Here is a 14596-nt window from a genome sequence, read left to right on the forward strand (position 1 = left end):
ACCATATCGAGTAATACCTCATATGAATGCCCTTGATGAGTGCTTCCCAGATCTGTAAACAGTTTGACGCTATGACGTCATTTGATGACGTCATGACGAAAAAACGGAATTTTCACATTTTGGCAAGATACGGTTCACCCTGTGGGTGACATATGTTCATTTGTTTGTTTGTTTGTGAACCTACTCCTCTGAACTCCCATCATTAATCGCCACAAAACTTTATAGGATAACCTCTTGTGCCACCCTGCACCTAAATAGGGGTTTAAAACAATTATTTTCTCACAATTAATAATTTATGGACATCCGAGCTGCCACCTGTCGCCATGATCTCCAAGGGTTGATCCACATATACAAAGCTTTATAAAAAGCCCAATTTTTATCGGATTTCAAGATGGATGCCGATGTAATTAGTGAGATTGTGACGTCTAATCATCAAATATGTTATCAGATCTGAAAACCAACTATTAATTGAGGCATTACCATGATCGGTAATTTCGGCAAACCAGGAGTCACGTGACCTCTGAAATGCACTAATTATTCAAAAACCAAACATAGTACAAAGACAACCTATGCATAGATTTAAAGGGAATTTTACTGCTCATCTAACAACATAACTCTTAGGGGTGAAAAAATAGTTTGTACAAAAAATGACCCACGTGACACCATCTACAAACCGCCACATGCCAACGGGTGAACCCTCCAACAATCACAGCACAACAAGATGAGTTGTTGTTTTGCTGTTTGTTTGTGATCATACTGCTTTGAGCTCCCAAGGTTAATCACAATGAAACTTTAACCACGATGTACCTTAATAGGGGTTATACCGTGATGAGGAGGTCATTTGGCCCGTTATTGCCGAGTTGCACTCACGAGTTAATTTAATTACTAACCCATGGTAATTTCTTTACTACAGCGTCACTCCTGAGCAGTACTTCGATGGTACAACGAGCATGGAATGGAAATCTTAGCTGATAGAATGGAACAAGGTTGTCGGGGTTACCAGCTGCACCCATTGCAACGTATACTCACTGAATATTTATACTGAACTGTTTCTACCAATACACACTCCAAAGAAAATTGTTCATTTCACGTCAGACATCGACGAACCCCCATCATTGACCAGTATCTTTGCAAGTATATATATATATATACAGTATACTCATTTCATATATATATATATATACTCATTATATATATATATACTCATTATATATATATATATATACTCATTATATATATATATATATATACTCATTATATATATATATATATATATATATATATATATATATATATATATATATATATATATATACTCATTATATATATATATATATAAATAAATAAATATATATATATATATATATATATATATATATATATATATATATATATATTGTTGCGGTTTTGTATTTTTGCAATAAAAGGTTAATTTCCCCCTCATAGTTAGTCACACTACAACATGTAGCCTCGTTTAAGATCAGTTATCTCTTAGTAAGTGTAAGCGTAGACCTTTCCTATGTGTAGTTTTGCGTTGAGTAGAATAATGAGAGTTAAATCCTTCCAATGCTTTATGCCGCCTCGATGCTTTGGTTTTTGGTGCAAATTAACACGAGGCCGGCCAGACAAGTCAAGGCAGGCCGAAGGAAGGTGGAGGAGTAGCCGACGGTAAGCGCGAGCCGCCAATCAGGGCTCGAGGGGAGTGGCGAGGGGAGTGGGAGAGCAATCAGGGCTCGAGTTACGACTGTGGCAAAGGCGTGGTTTGGAACATTCGATGTGGGCTAAGGGCGTGGCAATATAACCCTTTTGCGCAAAGCCCCCACATCAGTTCTGAGGAGAGAGGCGCTTGAACAAGTTTGAGGAGGACCTGCGCTGGGTGATGAGCTTGAGTAGTTTTGAGGGGAGAGGCGCTTGAACAAGTTCTGAGGAGAGGTGCGCTGAAACAAGTCAAGCAGTTTTTGAGGGGAGAGGCTTTTGAACAGGTGAACGCTCAGTTGAGCTTGAGGCAAATCCCCTATTGAGTTACGCGATTGAAAGCGCGCCGTTGATTAATAGCGCTGTGAGGAACCGCCGAGCCTGGCGAGAGACGCGCATATTCGCCAGCCTGCCTTTGTTCGAGATACGTGCCGCAAGGATCCCTCCCGCCTGCCTGCTTGCCTTCATCGAGGGACGTGCTGTGACCACGGAGGGCCACGCCAGGCAAGTGTTACGTGCTCCTCCCCGACCCCCTGGTCACGGTGTACCTCCGAGCCCCGAGAGGAGTCACGGCAGAAAAATGTGTTATTCTGTATGTCAAAGATCAATGGAGAAGCCACCCCAATTGTTACTCACAAACAAATATTGTATTAAGATTACACAAGAATAACAGTACAACAATAATAGTATTCCAAAGTACAAGCAATATGTCCTGTGATGGTACCATCAGTTTTGTAATATATAACTCACTGTGCTCCAAGTGAGTGAGACAAGAACATCCCCAATGTTTCTTATTCCCGGCTTCAAGACAAAGTTAATTCGCTCCAGCAATTGCCAGAACGATGTCCAATCGAGACCAGAATCCCGTTCGGATGGCAAGAACAGTCCCGCTGCCAAAGCGGGGCAAAGGCACCCTCAAGGCTACTGGGAAATCCAAAGGCGCCCTCCAGGCGACTGAGAGATCACACCCTTGGGTATGGACGTTCCACCGCTCACAGTCGGCGACACGCAGACTTTCCACTCAAACGCCACGTCACACACACACCCCCCAGATCGACGTCTGAACGTGGTGAAAATGGTCGAAACAAGACAAAACCGTGAGCGAAGCGCAAGTCCTGCGCGAGTCAAAATGGCCGATGGCCCGGCCTCGTGGCACAATGGCACGACGATGATTCTCTCCTGAATCGATCGCAAAACCTGACACGCAGGTTAATTTGTCACAGCGATAACCACTCTGTCGCAGGAATCCCTTTCCATGGGAAACCCAAAAGTTCACTCGTGACTCTTGCTCGCTAACGTTCGCTCCAGACCTCAAGTAGCTCGGCTCCTTCTTGTCCGACTCACTCGCTCCGCCTCCTTTTCTCACTTCTTCCTCTTCGTCGTCCGGTTCCCGATCCGGTTTCCTGTTTCTTTTAACATTAACTTTTTTACCTTTTGAAAACAGTTCATGAACAATAAACCTTTTGAAAACAATAATAGTACATGGAATCAGAAATATTTACAGTGGATGAAAACCACCACAAAAGTGACGAATCCGTAACACTTCCCCCCCTCAAGAAAGAAAGTTTGAACATAGGGAAAACTTTCTTTGCAGGCAAAAACTCTTTTAACAAACAAAAGTAAAACTCACACCCAAATCATCAATTCACGTGAGCAACAATAATTAATATTTCCCAAAAATAAAGCAACAAAACTTCCAAACAACCTACAGAAATTTCCAAAGTTAGTTCCCTCTGGACAAAGCATCAGCAACGACATTGTCCCTGCCCTTTACATGCTCAATTTCCAAGTTGGACTCCTGCAAAGCCAAACTCCATCTCATCAACCTCTGATTTTTATTTTTCATTTTTTGAATGAAGGTTAAGGGGTTGTGATAAAAAATCCAAAGCAAATCAAACCTATAGCACTTTTTGAAGGAGGCCGAGCTGAGAGCCAGGTTTCATGGTGGTTGAGTGGTGGGGCCTGGAAGTATTCACTACATGGACGCCTTTAGGAACGTGGAGTTCACGGTTAATCCGTGTAGGAATCTTGACTCGACTGCTCCGCAGCATTCAGTGCTTCAGACTCTTCCTAACTTTCATAATAATCACGGTTGGAGCGCTTGTCGCTGTAGTCACGCGAATAGCGGTCTCCTTCTCGGCCACTACCCTGATAATCATTCCTTCGGGAGCTGCCGTAACTCTGGGAGCCTCCATAGTAATCTCGACTGCGGCCACCACCAAAACTACTACTCCCACCCCGGGAGCCATAGCCACCCCTGAAACTACCTCCACGTTTTCCTCTTCTGTAGCCCCCTCGATGCCCATGGCCTGCCTTCTCTACTGTTATGGTCCGACCATCCAAATCCTTGCCATTCAAATTCTTTTCTGCATCTTTGGCGTCCTTTGTGTTTTCAAACGTGACAAAGCCAAACCCTCTTGACTTTTGCATCTCCCTGTCTTTTATCAGCAGCACTTCCAAGAGCGGTCCATATTTGCCGAAGACAGAGTCCAGAACATCTTCCGTTGTGTTGACGTTCAGTCCACCTACAAAGAGCTTCCCAATATTGCCTCCATCCCTGACTTGTGTGTGCTGACACTTAGTTTCAGGGTACTTGACAAGAAGTGTCTGTGCAAAGCATGACGTCAGTACCTTCCTCTTCTCTTCAGAGCGCTTACTACCCATAACACGAGTCGCGGTACAGGATGGAAAGATACCCGGAATCTCCTTCTCTAACTGTGCGGTGTTATTTTCCATACTAGGCTTTTCAACAAACATCGGGTTACCAGAAACGTGACCACCGGCCAAATCATTCCCGATAACAAAAGATATTCCTTCTACAGGAAGAGTGGCTTGTAAACCTACTGTGACCGGTCCTGACACCAAATCAGACTGCAAATGGATGACATGAAGTGGAGCTTTAACATAGCCACCAACTCCCTGTAAACGAACACTAACACCAGTTGCCGTCTTCTCTGACAATGGCGAAATGCCCTCAAGCATCAAAGATTGATGTGCTCCTGTGTCCCTCAATACCCTAACAGGTCTCTGGTTAGTCAAGTCTCCATCCAGTGACACAAACTCCTCTGAAATAAAAGGTTTGTAACCCTCTTGAACAAGGTCGTTCTGTGATGCCGTAACTTTGGCATTGGAACCTTCACAAGGCACTGTCCTCCAAGGACTATTTCTCACATTTGCCAATGCATTCGGAGTTGTACTAGTCTGACTCCGCTCCTGATTTTTCTTTTTCAGGGCATAACATTGGGACATCAAATGCCCAGGTTTCTTGCAAAAAGCGCAAGTAGGCCCGGAGGAAAAACTCGAGGCCTGCCTTGGGCTTCCCGGAAGATAAGTCTGTCCTGGAACTGTAGTCCTCTGATCCCTAAAAGTCGCGGTATCAGATTTGTCCTCATAGTCTTCTCGAGGCCGCCTCCATGAATATTTGTTCTCCGCACCGGATTTACCATAACTCCCCTGGCTAACTCTAGGCGGAAAGTTAGGTTTGTGGAACCCCATCCTGTGTGTCAAGGCATAGTCATCTGCCACGGTTGCTGCCTCATACAACTCTGGTACTTTCTTTTCCTCCAGATGTACTTTAATGTCCGCGTGGACACACTGTTTGAATTCCTCCACCAAGATCAATTGTAACAGGTTGAAGTCTTTCCCAATCTCCTTCGAGTCACACCACCTATCAAACATGGTTTCCTTCATTCTGGCAAACTCCACATGGGTCTCACTCTCCCTCTTCCTGGCATTCCGGGATTTTTGCCAGCAAGCTTCAGGGACCAATTCATCGGCTTTGAGAATGGCTTTCTTCACTTCCTCATAATCTGCACATTGGTCAATCGGTAAAGCCGAATAGATATCTTGAGCTTTACCCACCAGAACACTTTGCACTAACATAGTCCAGGACTCCACAGGCCATTTTAGCATTTTTTTTTTTTTTTTGTATACAGAGTCGAGGCTCGTGAAAGCTAACATTTATCAAAAAAACAAATCAAACAAACAAGCAAACAAAGTATATAAAAGGGGAGCGGTCGACAAGATGGGGAGAGAAGGGAAGTAAGCACACAAACACAACATTTGAGAGCAGGGACATCCGGAGATGTGTGGGAGGGAGAGGGCCTGGGGGGAGGCAGGATAGGTATAAAACGCAAGGACACCAAGGACTTCCAGGAAAGAAGACAAAAGTCACCTCAAAAAAGTGGATTTGGGGTGAAATTAGCGGGGGTAGAAAAGATCAAGGTTTTGGATTGGGGAAGACAAGAGATGGTGGTGAACAGCCGTTTTAAAGACCTGGAGGGAGGAGTGGGATTGAAGAGAGTGAGGGAGTTTGTTCCAGAGGCGGGAGAAAAGAGGAGTGAAGGTGAGCAGAGCGTCTTGATTTTGGCAGTTTAACCATAAGAGGGTTGCTGGCAGATCTTGTGCGACCTGTAGGAATATTTGGGGGACAGAGCCCAGAGAGAGCTGGGGGAGCAAGGCCGGAGAGGAGTCGGTAGAAGACGGAAAGACCACCAACCTGCCTGCAGTGAGTAAGTGAAAGGCCCTCGGAGATAACGTCATCGCGGGAGATTCCAATGATTCTGAACGCTTTGGTTTCGTCCCCGTCCCGTCTCTCTTTTGAGCCACTTTGATTTGCTTTGAGCCACAAGTGTAAAAAAAACTTGGCTACCTCCTTTTCATTGAAGGGTGGAACCAGCCTCATATGCCCACCCACATCCCAGGTGTTCTGACTAGTTGCCGAACTAGTCGGCATGGATACGACTACTCTCCGTTCTCCCATTCATTCCAGCTCCTTGAGTTTAACTTCCTTCTGATACTCCATGTCACGTTCCTTTAACTCCCTTTCGGCTCTCCTTTCCTCTGCTCTTTCCATTGCTCTTCTTTCTTATTCAGCTCTCCTTTCCTTGGTTCTTCTCTCCTCGCGTTCTCATTCCTGTTCTACTCTTCTCTCCTCGAGTTCTCGTTCCTGTGCTACTCTTCTTTCCTCGAGTTCCCTTGCAGCTCTCCTTTCCTCTGCTTTTAACCTTTCCAGGCTCTGCAGTTGCATCTCCATTTTCCGGAGCTCCACATTTTCTTTTTCCTCGGGTTACCAATCCAAGGCTACCTCTGTCCATGTTCCTTGTCCCACCAGAGATTCTACCACCAATGTCTGAATCTCTGCTTTCTTCATATTAACTCGGACCTCCAAGTTAAAATGTCTGGCCAATATCAAGAGTTCCGATCTTTTTGACGCTTGGAACTGTGCCTCATTAGGGGACGCCGCAAAACTGTTCTGCGTCAAACACCATGGTGACTATTACTTAACACATGTTAACCTTCACACAAAAATTTTCCAATTTTTTGAAAAATTTGGGAATGTTAGAACAATTCCAAAATTGGGAATTTTGGGAATGTTAGGGAATTCTATCCCGGACGAGGATGTCAGGGAATTCTATCCCGGACAAGCCCCCAATTTCTGTTACGTGCTCCTCCCCGACCCCATGGTCACGGTGTACCTCCGAGCCAAAACGGCCTCGTTTAAGATCAGTTATCTCTTAGTAAGTGTAAGCGTAGACCTTTCCTATGTGTAGTTTTGCATTGAGCAGAATAATGAGAGTTAGGTCCTTCCAATGCTTTATGCCGCCTCGATGCTTTGGTTTTTGGCGCAAATTAACACGAGGCCGGCCTGACAAGTCGAGGCAGGCCGAAGGTTTGATTTGGTTTGTCGGATGTGTTGGTTTGGCGGATGTGTTGGTTTAGTGGATGTCTTGGTTTGCCGGATGTGTTGGTTTGGCGGATGTGTTGGTTTGGTGGATATGTTGGTTTGTCGGATGTTTTAGTTTGGCAGATGCATTGTTTTGGTGGATGTTTTAGTTTAGTGGATGTCTTGGTTTGCCGGATGTGTTGGTTTGGCGGATGTGTTGGTTTGGTGCATACGTTGGTTTGCCGGATGTGTTGGTTTGCCGGATGTGTTGGTTTGGCGGATGTGTTGGTTTGGTGGATATGTTGGTTTGTCGGATGTTTTAGTTTGGCAGATGTGTTGGTTTGGTGCATACGTTGGTTTGCCGGATGTGTTGGTTTGCCGGATGTGTTGGTTTGGTGCATACGTTGGTTTGCCGGATGTGTTGGTTTGCCGGATGTGTTGGTTTGGCGGATGTGTTGGTTTGGTGCATACGTTGGTTTGCCGGATGTGTTGGTTTAGCGGATGTGTTGGTTTGGTGCATACGTTGGTTTGCCGGATGTGTTGGTTTGGCGGATGTGTTGGTTTGGTGCATACATTGGTTTGCCGGATGTGTTGGTTTGGGGGATGTGTTGGTTTGGTGCATACGTTGGTTTGCCGGATGTGTTGGTTTAGCGGATGTGTTGGTTTAGTGCACGTGTTGGTTTGGCGGATGTTTTGGTTTGGTGGATGTGTTGGTTTGGCGGATGTGTCGGTCTGGTGGATATGTTGGTTTGGTGGATATGTTGGTTTGTCGGATGTTTTAGTTTGGCAGATGTATTGTTTTGGTGGATGTTTTGATTTTGCAAATGTGTTGGTTTGGCAGATGTGTTAGTTTCGCGTTTGTGTTGGTTTGGCAGATGTGTTGGTTTGGCGGATGTGTGTGTTTTGGCAGATGTGTTGGTTTGGTGCATGTGTTGTTTTGGTGCGTGTGTTGGTTTGCAGGATGTGTTGGTTTGGCGGATGTGTTGGTTTGGCGGATGTGTTGGTTTGGTGCATGTGTTGGTTTAGCGGATGTGTTGATTTGGCGGATGTGTTGGTTTGGTAGATGATTTGGGTGGTGGATGTGTTGGTTTGGCGGATGTGTTAGTTTCGCGTTTGTGTTGGTTTGGTGGATGTGTTGGTTTGGCGGATGTGTTGGTTTCGCGGATGTATTGTTTTGGTGGATGTGTTGGTTTGGCGGCTGTATTAGTTTGGCAGCTGTGTTGGTTTGGTGGAAGATTATCTTTGTTTGGTGGATGGGTTGGTTTGATGGATGATTCGGTTTGGTGGATGTGTTGGTTTGGCGGATGTGTTGGTTTGGCGGATGTGTTAGTCTGGCGGATGTGTTAGTTTGGCGGATGTGTTAGTATGGCGGATGTGTTGGTTTGGCGGATGTGTTGGTTTGGCGGATGTGTTAGTATGGCGGATGTGTTAGTTTGGCGTTTGTGTTGGTTTGGTGGATGTGTTGGTTTTGCGGATGTGTTGGTTTGGCGGATGTGTTGATTTGGCGGATGTGTTGGTTTGGCGGATGTGTTGGTTTTGCGGATGTGTTGGTTTGGCGGATGTGTTGGTTTGGCGGATGTGTTAGTTTGGCGGATGTTGGTTTGGTGGATGTATTGGTTTGGCGGATGTGTTGGTTTGGTGGATGATTCTGTTTCTTGGATGTGTTGGTTTGGCGGATGTGTTAGTTTCGCGTTTGTGTTGGTTTTGCGGATGTGTTGGTTTGGCGGATGTGTTGGTTTGGCGGATGTGTTGGTTTGGCGGATGTGTTGGTTTGGCTGATGTATTGGTTTCGCGCATGTGTAGGTTTGGCGGATGTGTTGGTGATGCCGATGTTTTGGTTTTGCGGATGTCTTGGTTTGCCGGATGTGTTTGGTTTGGCGGATGTGTTGGTTTGGCGCATGTGTTGTTTTGGTGTGTATATTTGGTTTGCAGGATGTGTTGGTTTGGCGGATGTGTTGGTTTGGTGCATGTGTTGGTTTGGCGGATGTGTTGATTTGGCGGATGTGTTGGTTTGGTGGATGTGTTGGTTTGGCACATGTGTTGTTTTGGTGCGTGTGCTGGTTTGGCGGATGTGTTGGTTTGGCGGATGTGTTGGTTTAGTGCATGTGTTGGTTTGCCGGATGTGTTGGTTTGGTGGATGTGTTGGTTTGGCGGATGTGTCAGTTGGTGGATATGTTGGTTTGTCGGATGTTTTAGTTTGGCAGATGTATTGTTTTGGTGGATGTTTTGGTTTTGCGAATGTGTTGGTTTGGCGGATGTGTTTATTTGGTGGATGTGTTGGTTTGGCGGATGTGTTGGTTTGGCAGATGTGTTGGTTTGGCAGATGTGTTGGTTTGGCGGATGTGTTGGTTTGGCGCAGGTGTTGGTTTGGCGGATGTGTTGGTTTGTTACCTCTGCCACCAAAGGTGGATGGAGGTTATGTTTTCACCCCTGTCTGTCTGTTTTGTTTGTGAACAAGATATCTCAAAATATCCGGCTGGTTGAATTTATATTTTGAATCTTCACCATTGGGAGAGTGGGCCAAAAACGATACATTGCAGGATATCTCAAAACGTTATGCACGGATTTGGATCATACCTGGTGGACAGGTTGTGTGTGTGATGACTGATGAGGAAGAATCGATTCAATTTTGGTGAAGATCTGGATCCGGCTAGTATCATTTTTAAGCGATTCTTCACCATTGGGAGATTGGGCCAAAAACGATACATTGCAGGATATCTCAAAAAGTTTTGTACGGATGATTTTGATTAACTGTGATTCTGTATTGTGATTTTCTGGTCTACTCTGGGATACAAAACGTAAACTGTTCACCTGGCGTAGGTATGTCTCTACTGAGTGCAGTTCTAGTTCTCAATGTTTTGATTTTAATCTCAATGTTTTTGATAAATTACATCTATAACTATTTGATTGATTGATTTGATTCTTTTATGTTTATTTTTATTCTTTTCATTATTTATTGTTATTATTATTATTATTGTTATTTTAATTTGTTTTTTATTACTTAATTTTGATTTTATTTTCATTCTCAATGTTTTGATTTAAATCTTATTGTTTTTGTTAAAGTACATCTATTACTGTTTGATTGATTGATTTTAATTTGATTCTTTGATTTTGATTTTGATTTTATTTTTTATATTTAAAAAAAAAATTTTTTTTTCTTTAATATTGATTTCATTTTGAATCTTAATATTTTGATTTTAATCTCCATGTTTTGATAACCCACATCTATTACTATTTGATTGATTAATTTGATTCTTTTATATTTATAATTATTTATTATTATTATTTTAATTGGTTTTTTTATATTTAATTTAGATTTGATTTTGATTCTCAGTGTTTTGATTATAATCTCATTGTTTTTGATAAATTACATCTATTACTGTTTGATTGATTGATTTTGATTTGATTCTTTCATTATTATTATTATTTTTAATGCTTTTGTGTTTTTGTTTTTTTATTTGATTTTGATTCTTGATGTTTTGATTTTGATCTCAATGTTTTGATAAATTCCATCTATTATTATTTGATTGATTGATTTTGGCCCTCCCACAATTAGTGTCACTTTGCTCGAGAGTATTCCTGAGGGCCTGCACTATCCAGCCCCTTCGCCTGTGCACAGCTCCATCTTCCAGGCATGGTTGGAGCTACTCGGGACAGCACAAACTTCTCTCGACGTGGCCTCATTTTATTGGACGCTCCGAGATTCTGACCTCGGCCTTAATTTTACCTCTGCGTGGCAGGTGTGCCCTTGTTGTGATTTTTGTCTGCCCAACTTGTAATTACCTGTTCTTTGAAAAAATATTTTGTACTTATTAAAAAAGTGTTAATGAAATAAAATTTTAAAATATTTATTAGTTTTTAATAAAATGTAAAAATATTTATTACACACAAATATGATTTTTTTTGGAAAAATTTAAAAATAGTATTAAAAAATATTTACAAATCCATCGCCTTGTTGTGAAAATGCAATGAACATAAGATGATTAGGGGAATTTACAAACACAATGGGAGCCAAAAACAGGTACAGTGTGTACAAGAGGTGTTCTTTGTTCATGATGCTAAAGCCAAAAATTAATAATAATAAAAAGCAAAAAGTAACAAGCGTTACGCCTAGTTCCCCCGTCGGTGAAGTGATGCGACCTGACAAAGTGGAAGACGCAAGGCGGCCATCTTGGATTTTGACGTGGCGACCCAATTTTCAATAGCGTTCTCCCTTATGCGTCGATACACCCACACACCAGATCAGACGTTAGTAGTTCGTTTATTTTTCAAGATATTTTGATCACAAGGTTCAAGCATACAGTCACGTGAAAAAGTAAGTACACCCCATGTAAAGTTTTGACTTTTTCAACATATTTCAACATACAGCTATTTGATCTTCATTTCAACAATTATGATAGATAAAGGAGATATAATAAAACAAATATCATGAAACATTTACATTTTGTAGTCCATTGTATAATTTAAATAAACATAAATGCAAATTTTGCATGTGGAAAAAGTAAATCCACCCTTGGCTCTAATAGGTGGTATTGCCCCATTTGGCAGAAACAACCTCAAGTAGGCGTTTCTTATAACTGTCTACCAGTCTCTGACATCGACTGGGAGAAATGTTTGCCCACTCCTCCATGCAGAATTCTTTCAGCTGTGCGATGTTTGAGGGGTTTCTTGCATGCACAGCTCGTTTCAAATCCCCCCCACAACATCTCGATGGGATTTAGATCCGGGATTTGACTTGGCCATTCCAGAACCCTCCATTTCTTTCTTTTCAGCCATTCCTTGGTGGATTTACTGGTATGTTTAGGGTAATTGTCATGTTGCAAGGTCCACCTTCGGTTGAGCTTCAAATTTCCGACAGATGGCCTCACATTATCCTCAAGCACCCTCTGGTACAATGAAGAATTCATAGTGGATTCTATGATGGTGAGCTGCCCAGGCCCTGATGCAGCAAAGCTGCCCCAAACCATAATATTTCCACCACCATGCTTTACAGTTGGTATCAGGTTCTTGTGGTCAAATGCTGTCTTTGGTTTTTGCCAAACATGTCTTCTGGTACTGTGGCCAAATAGCTCTACCTTTGACTCATTTGTCCAGAGCACATTGTTCCAGAAGTGCTGGTCTTTACCATTAGTGTTCATTGGCAAACTTTAGTCTTGCCCTGATGTTCTTTCTGGACAGCAAAGGTTTCCTCCTGGCACACCTCCCATGTAGATCAAATTTGTGCAGCCTCTTTCTAATGGTGGACTCGTGCACTTTGACATCAACAGTGGCAAGAGCTACCTGTAGGTCCCTTGATGACATTCTGGGGTTCATAGAGGCTTCTTTCAGCATCTTACAGTCTGCTCTTGGGCTGAACTTGCTGGGGCGGCCTGGCCTGAACAAGTTGGCAGTTGTTTGGAATCTTCTCCACTTGTAGATGATCTTCCAGACAGTCGAATGATTGATTTCAAATTGTTTGGAGATCTTTTTAAATCCCTTCCCAGACTCGTAGGCATCTATAACCTTCTTTCTGAAGGCCTCAGAGAGCTCTTTTGATCTAGGCATGGTGACGCCGCACACTTCAACAACAAAGAGCAAACCAAACTAAATGTCTGAGGTTTAAATAAGAGGTTCCTCCAAGATCCTCTCTAACGATGTTCTAATCATTTGCACCTGAGCTGTTGCACCTGATTCTAATTTTAGGTATTTGAAGTAGTGATAAATGTAGGGGTGTACTTACTTTTTCCACATGCGAAATTTGCATTTATTTTTATTTAAATTATACAATGGACTACAAAATGTAAATGTTTCATGATATTTGTTATATTATATCACCTTTATCTATCAATATTGTTGAAACTAGGGCATGCCCGTACTATATATATATCTAAAATTATATCCCCCCCCCCCTCTATTTACATGAAATGGTTTGGGTCATGAAATGTTTTGGTCCATTCGCAACGCCAAAGCGAACGGCGAACGCTTTACATGAAATGGTTTGGTTCATGAAATGTTTTGGTCCATTCGCAACGCCAAAGCGAACGGCGAACGGCTTGCGAGTACAGTGACAATCCCCCCCCCCTCTATTTACATGAAATGGTTTTAATTAGTTTTAAAACATAGTTTAACGCCAACATATGGCATGCCCGTACCCGTACTATCCGTAATGGCGCACGCTCTCACAGGAGCTCCGGAAGGTCGCATATCGCAGGAAAGCGAAAGAATCGCAAATTAGTTTTAATTAGTTTTAAAACATCGTTTAACGCCAACATAGCGCCAACATAGTTTGCCGACGGGAAATAAATGAATACGCTCTCAAATGTGCCATCCGAGGCAGAGTGTGTTCGCCACATTCGGCACATGCGATAGCTCGCTGCTCTCTGATTGGTTGAATCGTTTTTTGGACATAGCTCGGTAAGTAATTGTCCGATTAATATGAAACCTTGAAAAGGCACATCCTCGGGTCCCCAGCAATATACCTGGCAAGTTTCAAGTATATCGGACCGGTAGTTGTCGAGAAACAGCGGTCACAGACAAACAAACAAACAAACAAACATACACACAGAGATTAGTGGAATTATAGATAGATGAAGATCAAATAGCTGTATGTTGAAATATGTTGAAAACGTCAAAACTTTACATGGGGAGTACTTACTTTTTCACGTGACTGTATATATGGTGGCCGCCATCTTGGATCTTGACGTGGCGACCCAATTTTAAATAGCGTTCTTCCTTCTGCCTAGATACACCCACACACCGGATTAGAAGTTGGTACTTCGCTTATTTTTCAAGCTATTCAGCTCTCAAGGTTCAGACATCCTTGGCGGCGGCCATCTTGCATTTTGACGTGGCGACCCAATTTTCAATAGCGTTCTTCCTTATGCCGAGATACACCCACACTCCAGATTAGAAGTTGGTACTTCGCTTATTTTTCAAGATATTCCGCTCACAATGTTCAGACATACACGGCGTCAGACATACATGGCGGCGGCCATTTTGGATTTTGACGTGGGTTGCACCCACACACCTAATTTGAATGCGGTCCTTCGCTTACGCACGCACGCACGTACGCACGCACGGACGGACGGACACACGGACGGAGGGGAAAACCATAGTCCCCCTTTCGCTCCGCGGTGCGACGGGGGACAATAACAAGCCAGCATCACAGTTTATTACCTTTGCCACCAGTCGATGGAGGGTATGTTTTCACCACTGTCTGTCTGTGAGCAGAGTATCTCAAAAAGTGTGGATGGATTC

At 43.1% G+C, this 14596-nt stretch overlaps 1 protein-coding gene across 1 annotated transcript in view; it reads left to right on the plus strand.

Moving 5' to 3' along the window:
• Window positions 1-14596, plus strand: part of LOC137436387 (5'-3' exonuclease PLD3) — a 61545-nt gene that overhangs the window by 14986 nt on the left and 31963 nt on the right. The window contains exon 3 of the mRNA XM_068130118.2: window positions 10917-11100. Coding sequence (XP_067986219.1) covers window positions 10917-11100 — 184 coding nt within the window. The remainder of the gene's footprint in view (window positions 1-10916; window positions 11101-14596) is intronic.

This window comes from Myxine glutinosa, chromosome 11 (genome assembly GCF_964187855.1).
Source record: "Myxine glutinosa chromosome 11, kmMyxGlut1.1, whole genome shotgun sequence".
In the NCBI taxonomy this organism is placed as follows: domain Eukaryota; kingdom Metazoa; phylum Chordata; class Myxini; order Myxiniformes; family Myxinidae; genus Myxine; species Myxine glutinosa.